The sequence below is a fragment of the Oncorhynchus masou genome, chromosome 9, assembly GCF_036934945.1.
Source record: "Oncorhynchus masou masou isolate Uvic2021 chromosome 9, UVic_Omas_1.1, whole genome shotgun sequence".
Taxonomy (NCBI): Eukaryota; Metazoa; Chordata; class Actinopteri; order Salmoniformes; family Salmonidae; genus Oncorhynchus; species Oncorhynchus masou.
The window spans coordinates 70,078,503-70,097,164 of NC_088220.1; the positions used below are offsets into that span (position 1 = coordinate 70,078,503).

At 44.1% G+C, this 18,662-nt stretch overlaps 1 protein-coding gene across 1 annotated transcript; it reads right to left on the minus strand.

Annotated features, from left to right (window-relative positions):
* Positions 1-1,187: 1,187 nt before the first annotated feature.
* Positions 1,188-18,261, minus strand: LOC135546558 (PHD finger protein 12-like). The gene is made up of 13 exons (XM_064975087.1): positions 17,480-18,261; positions 16,774-16,955; positions 6,658-6,730; positions 5,875-6,491; positions 5,547-5,679; positions 4,996-5,157; positions 4,632-4,778; positions 3,515-4,349; positions 3,098-3,268; positions 2,907-3,002; positions 2,727-2,809; positions 2,447-2,585; positions 1,188-2,234 (listed from the first exon to the last, which is right to left on the minus strand). The coding sequence occupies exons 1-13, from the start codon at positions 17,543-17,545 to the stop codon at positions 1,828-1,830; spliced, it is 3,111 nt and encodes a 1,036-aa protein (XP_064831159.1). The 5' UTR covers positions 17,546-18,261; the 3' UTR covers positions 1,188-1,827.
* Between the last annotated feature and the right edge of the window lie 401 nt (positions 18,262-18,662).

An 18,662-nucleotide genomic window follows, 5' to 3' on the forward strand; every position in this document is an offset into this window, starting at 1 on the left:
ATGGTCTGTTCTTGGTTGCAACACTCAGAGTTCCAAACTGCCTCTGGAAGCTACGTCAGCACAAGAACTGTTCGTCGGGATCTTTATGAAATGGGTTTCCATAGCGGAGCAGTCGCACACAAGCCTTAGTTCGCCATGCGCATTGCCAAGCGTCGGCTGGAGTGGTGTAAAGCTCGCCGCCATTGGACTCTGGAGCAGTGGAAACACATTCTCTGGATTGATGAATCACACTTGTCCATCTGGCAGTCCAACGGACAAATCTAGGTTTGGTGGATGACAGGAGAACACTACATGCCCCAATGCATAGTACCAACTGTAAAGTTTGGTGGAAGAGAAATTGTCACGCTGAAACAGGAAAGGGTCTTCCCCAAATTGTTGCCACAAAGTTGGAAGCACAGAATTGTCTAGAATGTCATGCGGTGGCATTAAGATTCCCTTCACTGGAAAAAAGGGGCCTAGCCCAAACCATGTAAAGCAGACCATTATTCCTCTTCCACCAAACTTTATAGTTGGCACTATGCATTCAGGCAGGTAGTGTTTTCCTGGCATCTACCAAACCCAGATTTGTCCACTGGACTGCCAGATAAAGAAGCGTGATTCATCAATCCAGAGTCCAAAGGTGGCGAGCTATACGCCACTCCAGCCGACACATGGTGATCTTAGGCAGGGCTGCTCGGCCCTGGAAACCCATTTCATGAAGTTCCCGAGTTGTGTTGACTTGCTTCCAGAGGCAGTTTGGAACTTGGTAGTGCGTGTCTCAACTGAGAACAGACCATTTTTACATTCTTCAGCAATCGGCGGTCCAGTTTTGTGAGCTTGTGGGGGCTAACACATCACGGCTGAGCCATTGTTGCTCCTAGACTTTTCCATTTCAAAATATCAGCACTTAATTGACCGGGGTAGATCTAGCAGGGCAGAAATTTGACTAACTGATTTGTTGGAAAGGTGGATCCTATATCGGTGCCACGTTGAAAGTCAGTGAGCTCTTCAGTAAGGCCATTCTACTGCCAATGTTTATCTATGAAGCTTGCATGGCTGTGTGCTCGATTTATACACCGGTCAGCAACGGGTATGGGTGAAATAACCAAATCCACTAATTTGAAGGGGTGTCCACATACTTTTGTATATATAGAGTCAATTGCAACTCCTCTTTGCCAGAGCTAGCTGTACATGACCACCACCTACTGGAAAGTTCACTCAAGATTTATTACTGAAAAAAGCATTTTAGACTGTTGACCCCATGTCTCAAAGTTATCAAGAATGCAGCACAAGGAGACATTTTTAAGTTTGTTCTTAAAAAAAATCTGTATTTTACAGACAGGCAGAAACCTACAAAGAACGAGTGTTAAAGCGAGAGCTGAAACGTTTCGACACTATTTACACCATGGATTTCAGCATGGAGCACACAGGTCAATGGGAGGTACTGTATGCTTAAAAAAAACCACCACAATGGTTTATGTACAGGATATCCAATTGAAAAGCACCAAACATATTGACATTAATACACTGTACATACAAATGTGTGTATAAGCATGTTAGGGAGCATGAATGTATAACTAGCTACCTGTGGTGCTAATGTAGCCACACCAACAAAAATGAGTACTACAATTTCAATATCATAAAATTAAATGTTTGGGCTACATGAGCTGGCTGAAAAATAAGGAAATGTTATATAACTACACTGGCAAAAATGAGTGAAATATTTGAAGTCCAAAGATCTTCGAGAGGAATTGACATCTAAATAACAGATTTGAGATTGAATTTAATGTGAAAGCATAAACAAAATATCTATTTTCCCTGCGTGACAACCAGCTATGTAGGGTTCCCTTAGGTTTGACTGCAAAGAGGTGAAAAAGAGAGAGTTTGGGCTATGGAACCAAGGTGCACTTGGTGGAGCTTGATCGTCTGTTTGTCTGCCTCCTCTTGGCTGGGGGTGGTATTGGCGGTGCCAGTGGTTCCCTCTTCTTTGGGCTGCTTGCTGGTGAACTCAACAATGCTGAAGACAAACTGCATGCAGCCCAGTTTGATGTAGCTGCCGTGGTGGAGCAGCGCTGTGCCCTCCCAGCCAGCCCCGCTGCCACCAATCAGGCTGGAACTGCTGGCCTTACAGTTGCAGGAGAGCCTGGGTCCTCCCTGGGGCTGGCAACTCATCACTCCTCCTGATGGCATCAGGCCAGTCCTGGGGCCGGGCCCTGCCTCAGCCCCCTCCTCCTGCTCTCTCATCTTACAATGGCCTGTAGAAAGAGGGAACCGTCACTCAAGTGTCCTACAGACACACAGTGCTGGCCAAACCCTATGTCAACAGGTTTAAGGTGATGGGGCAAAACAACCAACCACATGTTGCACACAGGAGAGATAGGGGGTTTCAAACTTAGCAAAATTGATAAGTGTGTGTGTGTATATGCTGAGGTGTGTTCATATACTGAGGTGTGTGTGTGTTACTTACGGACAATGCCCTGCACTTTGGACACCAGGCCACTAACCGGGCTGGGGGAGGCCTTCTCAGAGAAGTCACAGGAGTAGAGTACGTTGTCCACCGTGGTCCCATGCTCACTGTAGTTGAGCAGCTCATAGTGCTTGGTGTTCTACAAACAGGTACAAGATAGCCATCAGTCATGTTGTCTGTCGTGCTACTTTTATTTAAAATATTGCTCACTGCTCAGCAAGGGGTAAAATAGTTTTTGTTCGACAAGCTATCAGTGTTTCAAACAGGCAAGACAACCTACCCCGTCGTAAAAGATGCAGGCGTGTTTTCCAGATACATAATTACAATGACCATAGTTTGTAAGGCACACATCCATGTCAGCACCTACAGTGGGTTGTCAGAGATAGAAAGACTGATGATACTTTGTTCCATGTTGAGTAAAGATCACAGTATTTCATAATACAGCATGGGCAGTCCTTACCAGCTCCTATGTACAGGGTCCTATAAGACATGCTGATGGCTCCTCCCTTCCCCATGAGTGGATAGAATGTTGCTCTCGCCTGCACCTTCGGTTCTTCTGTGATCAGGACAGATTTTGGAGGAATGACATTTTATTGTGTAACATTCTTATGACCCTAAAATGAAACTGCCAGCAGTGGGGCGGGGTCTTACCCTCTGTGCGTGGTGCGGGAGACTGAGGTTTGAGGGCGACGCTGATGGTGGGAGGAGCGGTTAGACCGCTGCCTTGGGGGGTTAGGGGCGCTTTGGGGGGAAACAGCTGCTGTATCCTCTGCCAGGCCAGGAGTTTGACCAACTCCTCATCCAGGTTACTCATCTCCATCTCTGTATGAACAACAACATGTTTCAACATCATCATAGACTTCGCTTGAAGCAATCCTGTATCACAGCCATCTGTAAGCAGCATTACAGGCCATTTAATCAGCATGGCCAATACATTAATGCACCGTTTTATACTTTATTCAACAACAAAAAAGTTATGTTTTTAAACTAGACAGCAAGAGGTGCTCATCACCTAGGCCTAATTCTAAACAGTGGTTCAGGTAGAATGGTGTTGAGGTATCTACATACCCCCATCCCCTTCCATCATGGCCTTCATGCCACCAGACAGGTCTGCTATGGAGGTGGAGAGGGAGCTGGGGAACATGGAGCTGCCCTTTAGATCTGGCCCTAAGGAGAAACAGGGAGGTGTGGTGGTGGGCTGTCTTGCCGTGCTGGAGTCTTTAACGGCTCTGGGTGGGGTAAAGACATGGACACCCAGGTTGGGGCTGGGGCCGAGCTTCAGCTCACTGAAGCAGCTCAGAGGGGTGGCCTGAGCCCCTGCCTTGCCTGGAGGAGTCCCGTAGGCCTGACTCTTGACATCCTGCCCTGTAGCTGCACACGTCGAAGGGGAACAACCTTTCTGGGTGCAAGACTCCAGGGGGCTGCCCCTCTCCGTTTTAACCACAACCCCTCTTCTCAGGGGATTGGGCAGCCCCAGAGCAGAGATTGGGAGTGAGGCTAGGGGGTTGAGTATGTGCAGCTGGAGCTCTGTCTGTCTGCAGGCACGTGAGGCAGCGTCACACGCTAACGGCCCGTTGGCTTGTACAGGCTGTTCCGTCAGGGGTCCGTTGTGTTTCCTGCACTTCAAACAGGGCCTCACCGTGCAGCAGCAGCTCTCCTGGCACTGCGAGAGTTCCTTCAATACAGGTGCTCCCTGGGGGCCATCAGATGTATTGCAGGGCTTAGAGCAGGGGGCAGGCAGGGCAGAAGCTGTCCTTTCTGCAAGGGGCAGAGTGCTGCTGTTCTCTAAAGCCACACAGGGCTTAATGTCTGTCTGTTCAGAATCCCAGTCTGACGAGGACTTCTGCTTGCCAGATAAATGTCGCATGATGCTGCACTGGAGCGCCATGACGTCTCTAAGCCACTGAACAACAAAGAAAAAAAAACATTTCAGTGAAAATAAGCACTTTCACCCAGCCATCAACTCCCCAAATTAACATCAATTTACAGTTATTATACATTCAATAATTGGCAGTTCATTCCTAGCATGTCTGGACCCATGTCTTCTAGCTGGGCCAGTGTCCAGTGATTTTTTTTATCAAGTGCTTTAGTGGCGTCTCAGGCACAGCCCAAAGGAACCACTGAATCTCAGTGTAGTAAACAGATACTAGTGGGTGAGTTTGAGCTGTGTGTCTGTCATGCCTACCTCCTGTTGCTCCGCCTGGCTGGTAAAATGCTGAGGGGAGCAGTCCTGGTTTGGGATGCCATTACAGATCAGCTCCCCGTTACGCACCGCTGCAGGAGCCAACATGACCGGGGGGTTCTTGTACTGGGACTTAATAGCGTCGGGTACCTGGAGGGGCAAACAAACACCCACACACAACATTATTTACAGGAGCAGTGAAGTCCCATTGTGGTTCTTCACATTCACTCTTAATGCAGATTAGTTGACAAATCAATACATTTGTTGAAAATCTGTCTTCATCACCACTACAGTATTTCAAACTGAAAGGCAAAAACGGATTTCATAACATTACATGGCTTTTACAGACTCAGTGGGTGTAAGCAACCTTGAGCGTCTTCGTCTTGTGGTTGACACCGCTGCGGACAGGCGGGTTCTGTCGGTGGACCCATCGCAGGAAGTCCACCTTGACTGCATGCTGGGATACTCTGTCCTGGAACTGGTCTAAGAGCTTGCAACGGCTGGTAAGGGACAGGCTCCGCCGGTTCAGCTGGAGAACAGGATAGGAGGCCATGTCAGGAAAAAGAGCGATGCCTACTCCTGAATCAACCCCAAATCAACCAGTAGCCAGACACTATGCACTTGTAACACGTCTATAGACCCTAAAGCTCAGCTGGAGAACAGGTCACGTCAGTAACAGAATAACTTCTACATACTAGGGTTGAGAGATATCACAATATTATTGCATATTGGTGATGCTTGATATCACCCAAACACAACTACAAACCCTTTTCCCTGTACAGCGAAAACAGAGCCATTCCTATCTAAAAATCACCATATCCGTATTGTTTTTAAGCCTGCCAAAATACTGAACCCCTAGTCCATGCATCAGGATGTTTGGCCACCAGATGACACCGGGGGGTTGGCTCCATCACTTACCACCAAGTGCTCCATATGGTTGGGGCACATCCACCTGCCTGTGGGCATGGCAGTGAGTGGGGGGTCCAGGCAGTCCATGTGGAAGAGCAGGGGGCAATAGTCACACTGAACCAGGGGGGCCATTCTGCAGTTCCTATAGGATAGAGAGGAGCACAGAAAAGAGCGTAAGCTTGGATTAGCAAAGTCAGCCAACCAATTAATGCACGCAGACATACACAAACTCGGAAAATAAGGAGTCTATTTGGATTCCCTGAATACAGATTGTATTTGAATAATCTATGTTGATATAACCAACAATGATGTTGCGGGTTTGATTGACTAATCATACCTGGTGCAGGAGAAGCACACCCTGACTGGCAGAGGAACGAGGCCGTTGGGGTCCATCTCATGCTGTGGCCTCCTGAAAGTCTTCATGATCAGCTCCTCTTTCCTCCTCCGTTTACTGCTGCCTGGCAGTGCTGTGGTGCAAGTGAGCTCGTTGGGCAGCTGGAACTGCGAGGGGTTCCTCTCCATTGCAGCGGCAATGAGCAGCTGAAAGGGCCTCTTGAGGAGCCGTGGTGTGGGGGTATGGGTGGCGGTGGCTTGCTCAGGTTCCGAGCACAGGGTCTCCACCACCACCTCCTCTGCCTTGGCCATCTCGTCAGCCTCGTTCTGCTCCTCCGAGGGGGTGGCCGTGTCCGTGAAGGAGGTGTTGGATGTTGGCGTGCCCGGTCGGCTGCTGGCCCGCCGCTCAAGGTGCTCCAGACGCTCCAGATGTACAGCAGCCACCCGCAGTCCGGGTCCTGCTGCTCCGACCCCGGGGGGCAGCCTGTCCAGGCGCAACGTAGTGGTAGTAATGGTGGTGGTGCCCCGCTCCAGTTCAGCTGCGGGGGGGGGGGAGCGCTTGGAGAGGGGCCTCTCCCTCTCCAGCAGGCCATTTGTCGGCCCAGCCTTCTGCTCCCGCTTCTGGGGATGACAGTGAGAGACCAGCTAGGATCAGACAGTATTCACCACCACTAGGGTTGTTGCAATACTTTGACTCGTATTGATACATTGAAAATGGGTGTTAACAGGCTAACACATTTGAAGCATAATAACATCTCTGTTGTATCATTTATTGTTGAAACCTCACCTTTCTCCGTACGTTGCAGCGATGACACATCCAGTCACCAGGAGGCAGCATTTCTTCACTCAATGGTGGGTTACTGTAGGAACCACACAAAAAAAATAGCCATAAAAAAAAGGACTTTTCTTGCTTGTCATTTTATTCATAGGTCCAACGTGGATCAATTGCTATGTAAACTTTATACGGGCTAATGCCAAACAAAGCATCTATTCAATTTTGAAGCATAGGCTATAAATCAGGGTATAGGTGAGTGTTTTTTTTATTTAACTAAGCAAGTCAATGTAGAACAAATTCTAATTTACAATGACAACCTACCAAAAAGCATAATGCCTGCTGCAAGGACAGGGGCTGGGATTAAAAATACAATTTTAATATAGGACAAACCACACATCACGACAAGAGACACCACAACCCTACATAAAGAGAGACCTAAAACATAGCATAGGAGCAGCACAACATGGCAGCAGCACAAAACATGGTGCAAACATTATTGGGGAAAGGTAGGGACAACAATACATCACGCAAAGCAGCCACAGGTGTCGGTATCCATGATTGAGTCTTTGTTGCAGATCGTTACAGTCGCTAGCTGCAGTGAACTGAAAAGATGAGCTACCAAGGGATGTGCGCAGAACGGGTGTTGTATGTGGAGAATGAGGGCTGCGGATGATATCTCAGGGGTGAGTGAGGCCTAAGAGGGTTTTATAAATAAGCATCAACCAGTGGGTCTTGCGTCAGGTATACAGAGATGACCAGTTTACAGAGGAGTATAGAGTGCAGTGATGTGTCCTATAAGGAGCATTGGTGGCAATTCTGATGACCGAATGGTAAAGAACATCTAGCCACTCGAGATCCCCCTTACCTGCCGATCTATAAATTGCATCTTCGTAATCTAGTATGGGAAGGATGGTCATCTGACTCAGGGTTCGTTTGGCAGCGCCGGTAAAAGAGCAGCAATTACAATAGAGGAAACCAAGTTGAGTATACCGTCTAGCCATACTCCCAAATACTTGTATGAGGTGACTACCTCAAGTTCTAAACCCTCAAAAAGGTAGTAATCACACCAGCGGGGAGAGGGGTAGTCTTCTTACCAAACCACACAACCTTTGTTTTGGAGGTGTTCAGAACAGGGTTAAGGGCAGAAAACACTTGTTGGACAAAGAAAGCTTTGTGGTAGAGCATTTAACACAAAATCCAGGGAGGGACCAGCTGAGTATAAGACTGCATCATCTTCATATAAATGGATGAGAGAGCTTTCTACTGCCTGAGCTATGTTGTTGATGTATATTGAGAAGAGCGTGGGGCCTAGGATCAGGCCTTGGGGTACTCCCTTGGTGACAGGCAGTGGCTAAGACAGCTGATTTTCTGACTTTATACACAGCACTCTGAGAGAGGTAGTTAGCAAACCATGCCAAAGACCCATTAGAAACACCAACACCCCTTAGACGGCCCACAAGAATGCAATGGTCTACCGTATCAAAAACTTTGGCCAAGTCAATAAAAATTGCAGCACGACATTCCTTAGAATCAAGGGCAATGGTGACATCATTGACAACCTTTAAGGTTGCAGTAACAAATCCATAACCTGAGTGGAAACCAGATTGCATACCAGAGATAATACTAGACATTGACAAGCTATTCCAACACTTTTAATAAATAGGGCAACATAGAAATTGGACTATAACAGTTAGGGTCAGCTTGATCTCCACCTTTAAATAAAGGACGCGCTGTGGCTGCCTTCCAAGCAATAGGAACTTCCACAGAGAGGAGAAACAGGTTAAAAAGGTCAGAGATCGGCTTGGCGATGATCGGGGAAGCAACCTTAAAGAAGAAAGGGTCTAAACCATCTGACCCAGATGTTTTTTTGGGGTCAAGTTTAAGGAGCTCCTTTAGCACCTCGGATTCAGTGGCTGCCTGCAAGGAGAAATGTTGAAGCCGGGCAGGGGAAAGAGGGGGAGGAGCATCGGGGAATGTTGGGCAGGCAAGGAGGCATGGCTGAGTCAAATAGGAATCCTGACTTAATGAAGTGGTGAATAAAGAGCTCGGCCATGTGCTTCTTGTCAGTAACAACCACATCAGACCTCTTATGGCTGCAATCCCCGTACAGGGATCAACATCAGGGGAAATTTCAGAGTGACACCTAAAAATACAACGTTGTAACATTAAACATTCTTGAAAATGCAAGTGTCTTACATCCTTCAAAAGATTGGGATCTTGGTAATCAAACTACGTTTTCCGATTTAAAATAGCTATTACAGAGAACAAATACCATGCTTTTGTTTGAGAAGAGCATTCAACAACAACAACATTTTCCGCCATGACAGTTTTTACACATTCACATCTGAAGGTAAAATTATGACTTACATTCTGATATCTTGCTCTTATTTCTCTTCCTGAGCGTCCCAGTGATCAAATGAAGTGCCGTTTTCTTTGATAAAATCAATTTTTAATACCCTAAATCGAAACGATTGTAACCCGTTTGTGCCGTGAATTCCATCTATCAATTTTTTTACGGAGCATTCAACGTAATTACACACGGTAAACCATTGTTTATCTAGTCATGGTTGGTTTCAGTGCATTCCTCTGGATGTTTGCAACACAGCCAAACGTCTTTTTTTTGCGGGGAGTATTGACCGAAGTGAACTGATTTGAAGACAACGAGCAATGACTACCTTGAGCACCAATAATTTTAGCGAAGCTTCATTGATTGACTATATTTCTGCCCAATGACCACTGATCTTCTTGAAATCTAGCTGGGTGGATAGCCAATGAGCTGAGGTAAACGCCAGTATGTAATGGTTTTGGGTTGGACCACCATTCCTTGTTTTTAAATGCACGCGTAAGGAACTCCATTCTCGCCTTCACTATCAGAGGAATTGCTGTGACGCTTGTTACGCACAGCAGTATTTTGGGAAATTGTATTTTCAACGATTTCATTGAAGACATCATGGCGAATAAATCAGGAAAAGCGAAGTCAAAGTCTAAGTATACAGATTTGCACCAGATTACAGAAGAGATTGATCTGGAAAGTGAGACAGCTGTTTTGTTTGAGGAATCTGAGTGTTATGATTCATCCAGGAGCTGAGGAGCTGTTTCAGCAAGGACAGGACGTACTTCTGGACGGGTAAGTGCTAATGCCGTTTTATGGAGAAAAAAAAAATAATAATAATATTATATATATATATAAAAGATTTATTTTTTTACATTTTGCAAAAAAATAAATATATATTTTGCAATTTGCAACGTAATGTGTGGTTTGTTTGTGTGTGTTGGTTTGTTTGGGTGTGTGTGTGTGTGTGTGTATATACAGTGTGGCAAAAAAAGTATTGTCAGCCACCAATTGTGCAAGTTCTCCCACTTAAAAAGATGAGGCCTGTAATTTTCATCATAGGTACACTTCAACTATGACAGACAAAATGAAAAAAAAAAATCCAGAAAATCACATTGTAGGATTTTTAATGAATTTATTTGCAAATTATGGTGGAAAATAAGTATTTGGTCACCTACAAAAAAGCAAGATTTCTGGCTCTCACAGACCTGTAACAACTTATTTAAGAGGCTCCTCTGTCCTCCACTCGTTACCTGTATTAATGGCACCTGTCTGAACTTGTTATCAGTATAAAAGACACCTGTCCACAACCTCAAACAGTCACACTCCAAACCCACTATGGCCACGACCAAAGAGCTGTCAAATGACACCAGAAACAAAATTGTAGACCTGCACCAGGCTGGGAAGACTGAATCTGCAATAGGTAAGCAGCTTGGTTTGAAGAAATCAACTGTGGGAGCAATTATTAGGAAATGGAAGACATACAAGATCATTGATAATCTCCCTCGATCTGAGGCTCCACGCAAGATCTCACCCCGTGGTGATCACAAGAACGGTGAGCAAAAATCCCAGAACCACACAGGGGGACCTAGTGAATGACCTGCAGAGAGCTGGGACCAAAGTCACAGAGCCGACCATCAGTAACACATTACGCCGCCAGGGACTCAAATCCTACAGTGCCAGACGTGTCCCCCTGCTTAACCTGTTGAAACTCTAGGGGCGCAATTTCATTTTTGGATGAAAAACGTTCCCGTTTTAAACAAGATATTTTGTCACAAAAAGATGCTCGACTATGCATATAATTGGTAGCTTTGGAAAGAAAACACTCTGACGTTTCCAGAACTGCAAAGATATTTTCTGTGCGTGCCCTAGAACGTGAGCTTCAGGCAAAACCAAGATGAGACGGCATCCAGGAAAGGAGCAGGATTTTTGAGGCTCTGTTTTCCATTGTCTCCTTATATGGCTGTGAATGCGAGAGGAGTAAGTCTGCCCTTTCTGTCGTTTCCCCAAGGTGTCTGCAGCATTGTGACGTATTTGTAGGCATATCATTGGAAGATTGACCATAAGAGACCACATTTACCAGGTGTCCTGCGCCGAAATTGGTGCGCAAAAGTCAGCTGCAAGTATTTTTCCACAGAATTCAGAGGAGAATGCAGGCTTCCACGAACGATATATCAATGAAGAGATATGTGAAAAAAACACCTTGAGGATTGATTCCAAACAACGGTTGCCAAGTTTCGGGCAATATTATGGAGTTAATTCGGAAAAAGTTTGACGTTGTAGGTGACTGAATTTTCGGTTCGTTTCGGTAGCCAAATGTGATGTACAAAACGGAACGATTTCTCCTACACACAGACGCTTTCAGGAAAAACTGCGCATTTGGTATGTAACTGAGAGTCTCCTCATTGAAAACATCCGAAGCTCTTCAAAGGTAAATGATTTTATTTATTTGGTTATCTGGTTTTTGTGAAAATGTTGCGTGCTAAATGCTACTCAAAATGCTAAGCTTGCTTAGCATACTCTTACACAAATTAGTAAATTGCTATGGTTCAAAAGCATATTTTGAAAATCTGAGATGACAGTGTTGTTAAGAAAAGGCTAAGCTTGAGAGCAGGTGCATTATTTTCATTTTATTTGCGATTTTCAGAAATCGTTAACGTTGCGTTATGCTAATGAGCCTGAGGCTTTAGTCACGATCCCGGATCCGGGATGGGGAGTTTCAAGAGGTTAAGCCAGTACATGTCCAGGCCCATCTGAAGTATTCTAGAGAGCATTTGGATGATCCAGAAGAAGATTGGGAGAATGTCATATGGTCAGATGAAACCAAAATATAACTTTTTGGTAAAAACTCAACTCGTCGTTTTTGGAGGGCAAAGAACGCCGAGTTGCATCCAAAGAACACCATGCCTACTGTGAAGCATGGGGGTGGAAACATCATGCTTTGGGGCTGTTTTTCTGCAAAGGGACCAGGACGACTGATCCGTGTAAAGGAAAGAATGAATGGGGCCAGGTATCGTGAGATTTTGAGTGAAAACCGCCTTCCATCAGCAAGGGCATTGAAGATGAAACGTGGCTGGGTCTTTCAGCATGACAATGATCCCAAACACACCGCCCGGGCAACGAAGGAGTGGCTACGTAAGAAGCATGTCAAGGTCCTGGAGTGGCCTAGCCAGTCTCCAGATCTCAACCCCATAGAAAATCTTTGGAGGGAGTTGAAAGTCTGTGTTGCCCAGCAACAGCCCCAAAACATCACTGCTCTAGAGGAGATCTGCATGGAGGAATGGGCCAAAATACCAGCAACAGTGTGTGAAAACCTTGTGAAGACTTACAGAAAACATTTGACCTCTGTCATTGCCAAAAAAAAGTATATCACAAAGTATTGAGATAACTTTTGTTATTGACCAAATACTTATTTTTCCACCATAATTTGCAAATTAAATTCATTAAAAATCCTACAGTGTGATTTTCTGGATTTTTTTTCTAATTTTGTCTGTCATAGTTTAAGTGGGAGAACTTGCACAATTGGTGGCTGACTAAATACTTTTTTGCCCCACTGTATGTATGCATGTTATGTGTATATATATATATATATATATATATATATATATATATATATATATATATATATATATATATATATATATATATATATACACACCATGTCAGATATTTTTTCCATTTTTTTATTCAAATGGAATGGAGTAGAACAGCAAACACACATGGCCACTGCGCCTGCTACTCCTCTCCATTTCCATATGAAATAGCCATTGGGTGATTTTCGGGGGACGGCAGGCCCACAACAATGGCCGGAGTTGAATGGAACAGCACTTCACCTTAGTGACTGTTCCCTCTGCTCTATACAATACATATGTTTATTTTATGTGATGATAAGGCTCATACAATACAAATATTTTTTTTTATATTTTCTTTCACAGTGATAGCGACTCCGACTGGGAGCCCCCGTGCCAAGCTGCCCGCTCTACCTTTGCCCCCTCTACTCCTGCCTAAAAAAATAAAAAACGTATGCTCTCTTTCTCTTTCCTTACACAAGATCTACTCTGTTATATTCTCCTACATTCAATTAACATTTCTACAAACTTCAGAATGTTTCCATTCAAATGATCCCAAGAATATGCATATCCTTGCCTCTGGGGCTGAGCTACAGGCAGTTAGATTAGGGTGTCTTCAGGTGGAAATTGAGAACAAGGGATGCAGCCATAAGAGATTAAGGGACATGGGCAGCTGTGAGGAGGGTTTGTTCTCCAGGTCTTTTTCCAAAACGTCTTAGGGTTAGACCCACAGAGCGAGAACTGCTTCTTAAAGTAACTAACTTTGGCCTTCCGGATAGCCTGAGTGCACTTATTTCCCATTTTCCTGAATGAGAGCCAGTCAGCCTGAGTATGTGTGTGCCGAGCCTTTCGCCAAGCGCAATTCTTGAGGTGGAGTAACTATGCAAAATTCTCATTTTCTTTATGGGGGAGTGTTTCCTAACAACAACACTGAAAATATCAAAAAAGAAAGTCCAAGCATCTTATACCAATTTACAGAGTCCAGGTCATGAAGGAAGGTTCACTCATTAAAGTATTTTAGCAAGTGTATGACAAAATCAGGACAGGTCGTTTTACTTTGCAGCCATTACGAACACGGGCTGTAAAACAGTGATCACTAAGGTCATTACAGAAAACGCCACTGTTACTTATCAGGTTTATTTGTAAGGACAAAATCAAGTAGAGAGTAACATTTTCTAGATGTTTGGAGTCATACCTTGTGGGATTGGTAATAATCTCAGAAAGATTTAGGGAGTCCCATTGCTTTAGGATTTGGTCAGGTGGTTAAAGCATGTCCCAGTTTAGGTCACCTAGCAATACAAATGCAGACTTAGTGTAAGGGGCCAGGAGAGCGCTTAGGGCATTTAGGGGACAGGCTGGTGCTGATAGAGGATGGGAACACCCAGCAACAGTTAACAAAGAGCTATTTGAAAGTTTAACTGGTTTTAAGCATTAATCAAATTGTTTGGGGACAGACTTGGTGGAGACAACCGAGCACTGAAGGTGATCCTTGGTAAAGATTGCCACTTCACCACCGTTGGAATATCTGTCTTGACGAAAAAGGTTATAACCAGAAAGGTTAACATCAGTGTTCAAAACTCTTCCTTAACCATGTCTCAGTAATGTCCAACATCTGGATTGGAGCTGTGAACACACACTTTCAATTGATTCACTTTAGGTAATAAGCTAAATCAGTGAAGCAGATAGCCCCAAATCTGACTTGTGCTCTAGCAACAGTAGATGGGCCTGGGTGTACATGTACATTTCTAGATATCATCAGCAGTAATACAGTCAGGAAACAGCAGAGGGCAGGGAGAGCTCTGCAGTGTTGATTAATGCCATTTGAATGTGCATTAGATGGCAACAAGATCATTTTGTACAGTAATTTCCTCAGGCAACGTGAATACAAAGCCGGAGAGATGTGGTTAGAATAGGATGGGAGGCCAAGAGTCCTTGTAACCAATAGAGAGTCAGAGTCCTGAGTGTGGAAACAAACAGTCTGTCCCACAGTCGGGTAAACAAGCAAGTTCATAGTCAACAAAGCCTCCAGGACTCATGAGGTAAATAGCATAAAGCACAATAAAATAATCAAACGACTTGGGGCTAGCCATTGTAAGTTCAGAGTCACTCGCCCCAACAGTGCGTGTGTACTGGAGGCGACGACAGGCCAGGGCAGACTGAACAGATTGCCAGGTGGGATCCAAGCAACAGTGAAGCAGGCAAAGGGAGTAGGTGTCACACCCACTTGGGAGAAGCTTTTTTGGGGAGGCAGATTCCTTTTAGACAATCCCAGCTAGCTAGCAGGTTTCTGTCCATTGTTTTTTGAGACTTGGAAGAGGTGGTTTTTCGCCAGCTATACATCTCTTCAGTTTCGGCGAATGGTCCTTTACGACATCCAAACAAATGGCTGTTGTGTTTTGGAGATTGTGAGGAGGATATCATCTGATGTGATCAAAGCAACAATATGGTTTCTTATTGCGGTAATTTACAAATGAAGTGTCTTGGCTCCATATCAGCTCAAAATAGAGATCAATCCAGGGGCTACTGTATTGTGATGATGTAATTGACCTGTGCTGGAACAGGTCTATGTTTCAATGTAACACAACATAGCACATCAAAATACACCTTTAAATACCTAATGCAAACCTTACTTTAATGCTTGAGTGTTTACTGTTAGAATGGCTTCTTTTCTAAATGCCTTCATTTTCTAAATGCCCTTCTCCATCTAGTGGGATTAATGTGACACTGCCTGGCATGCCCACTTGTCAAAAAACAGGAGTTAGTCAATATTGAAAACTGTGTTTACTTTATATCTTTAAAATCACCAACACAGGGAAATTAAGCACTTACTAACACGCCCCACAATAATGTTGTTGTACACTAGACCAGTGTCAGAAAATGTTTTGCTCTGTCTTGGGCAATGAAGACAAACTCTTCCAGAGCTCCCATTCAGTCAGCACAAATATCCACACTCCTTTCTTGACAATTTCTTATGGCCTATTGAAACCTGGGCCTCCTACTTTACTGGTAATATTTGAATCCTTTACATTAATTGAAAAATGGGAAATTGTTTGAAAGTTTCATGCTCACTGTTAGTAAGGGGAGACCTGGGAAGTTGTAACATTTTGTATTTGCAGCTTTTATAGACTTGGGTTACTGGTAATATGTAGAGTGGCTCTCTATTTGCCATAAGCATGCATTTTATTTCACCATTCTGAATGTCTAAAGAACATGTTCTTGAAATCTGAAAACAGAACACGTTTGACTTATCATGGCGATTTCACACAATTACAATCATGGTCTTGAATTGGTCTCGCTTTAGATGGTCTACGAACAACACCGAGCTGTGATGCTCATAAAATCTATTCTACTACCCAGTTTATACAGCCGGACATCATAATTAATTGTTGGAATGCTTTCTGTTGTTTCCAAACTAGAAGATATACAGCTACTGCATTGGCAGTTGTCAATGTGATTGTATGATGGAACTGAAATTAAAATCACATAGCTAAAGTTACCAGCAATGGCACATTTTACAGTCAATGAACACCCAAGGGGATATGCAAATGTTCTATTTGCAAAGACAGATTATACTCAGTCCTCTATGTGGAAAGCCTTGTACTGTAGCCTAGTTCACAACCAAAACCTGCACTATTGGCTCATATGATGTAAACTGTAGCTACCAACCAACATGACACATAACCAGATCTTGCACAACTGTGTGAGGCAAATGTCTAAATGGATGTCCCCGAAATGCACATATGCTCATCTCAAATTGAATTATAAGCACGTTAAATCAGCTTTAATATCATAATTATATTCCTGCTAAAAGTCAAGAGAAACGTCAGTAAAATGGCGCTGGAATAAAACGTTTTTTTTTAGGTCGCCATATTGTAAACAGAGGCACACGCTCGAAGAGCAGCCTCGACTCCATTTTCAGCCAGCGTCCTCAGAGTTGGTGAGAGACGATACCTGGAGCAAAGCAGACTTAGGCGGGGGCTGGCTGCAACCATTTAGCGGCTAATTTTAACCAAGTCCTGGTTCCTGTGTCACAATCATCTTCGTAGCATGGTTGAAAAGCACCCCCCATTTAACTTAACACATCTCAAGTGTGGTATTTTGCACAGCGGCAAGGTTCTGGAAGAAGCTGGATTGTCTAAACAGGACAGCCGCAGGCATTCTGAATCCAGCAAAATATGCACGAGCCTTACCAAGCTAGTGGGATACAAGTATCAGTTTCACACATACCAACATTGTAGATGGAAGGCGGCAGGACAATGGTCACAACACAGAAGATCCCCTCCCTCATGACAACTATCACAGATGTCGTGGTTGGTGGCCCTGCTCTTTCTCCGAACGTCCCTTTCACTCCTCCGATTCCTCTTTTCGCCATCCTCTGACTTGGGGGGTGCGAGCAGTGTTTGAATTTGCTGTAACAAGTTGAACACGTATGAGAAATCTGGATCGCCAAATTGAACTACCTTCAATGCACATTTAGGTTTATTGTCCTTGTTGCTAGCACATCAAACAAATACAGTTAAGTGTATGATTCAGTGTAATCTCAGGAACATGATTGTTGATAATAGCTAGTTAGGTCAGTAAACTATAAATCGCCTACTGATGGAAGCTAGGGTATTTACTGTAACGTTTGAGTCTGCAGCAGTGATCAAAACAGCTGACAACAAATAGTTTTAAATATGACTGTAGTTAAGCTATAGTTAGAGTAATAGCACGTTTCCCATAAACTGGCTAGTTACACATCACAAAGATATGTGTTGTCTTCAACTTGATCCTAGCCAACCGCGTTAGAACAGAATTACAGCCTCAAAATATAGCTATATGCTTCCATCCTGCTATCTAGCTAACCATGTCCATTTGGCTCGCTAGTTAGATAGTTAAATTTAAAAGGTTGCATTTTAACTGAAATTAGCAACGTTGTGGTGACATGCCTCACCTCCATTAAGCCCCCAGAGGTATCCAAGTCGTATACAATCGTTGGCGTCTCCATTTTGTCCCACATTCACCCAGCAAAGCAGTCGACGACTTCTTGCAGAGAATCCTATGCTATGGAACCAGCTTAGCTAGCTAGTTTCGTTCCACGCCCAGTGTGGTTCTGTCGAGCCCCCCCCTCAACTTGTTTCCTCCAAATTGTCTTTCTCGGTTTATTACTGAATATTGTAGAGAGAATAACGGACCCAGTCGTTATCTAGCCGAACGTAACGACCTCGTACGCAAGCTAGGAATTGCTACGTTAGCTAGCTGCTGTATCTGAATAAGATATAGGCACACACTAGACTGATAGCCAAAGTACCTATTTAGACAACTGTCTTGTACCCTCGGTAACTTAGCTCGCTACTATAACGTTAGTTTGCCACGCCAGCCATCAATGTTCGCTTGCTAACTAATGGCAAGTATATCACGAATGTTATGGGTTTCTCACAAATCTTAACTTTGAGCCCATTCTAAACTGTCTTGTTGTCAGGTTGGTGAACAACTGTGAATGTATCTGTGAGGCCTAGCCATGGTTCTTGTTTCTGCTCCTAGCTAAGAAAAGACGCTTGAAAATTCTGCAAACCCGCTCGCTTCCACTTTGCATTGTCAACAGTCAGAATACACAACATGTACAATTGTAAATTAAGCGTTATTTCCAACCAAGGGTGCAGGTTCCTCAAGAATAGTATTTTTGTTATGAAAAATCAAATGCATCAATGTTGCTAGTGGCAATATCCTCTCCGAGTTGGCGCAACTGCGAATGAAATTACGTTTGAGCATGCGCGTTTCAAGATTGTTGAAAAACATGGCCGCGGCAGCACATAAACAGTTGTCACTAGTTACCAAAGCCATAAAGTCAAAATTCGGTATATCGTAAAAATTCATGAAAAACAAAATTTACTTTTTGGTCTTCATTTAAGGTTAGGAAAAAGTTTAGCAGTGTGGTTAAAGTTGCAGATTTTAGGTAGATAAATTGTAGAAATAGGCGGGTTTAGCCATAATTAAGACTTTGTGGCTGTGGTAACTAGAGACGACGACACAAACTAATAAAAATGTCATGCGCTTGAGAAGCCCTCAAAGACAGCTGGCAAGCTAACTTGAATAATTAGTTGGAGCTGCTAAGTTGTCAAATAACAGCTAGATAA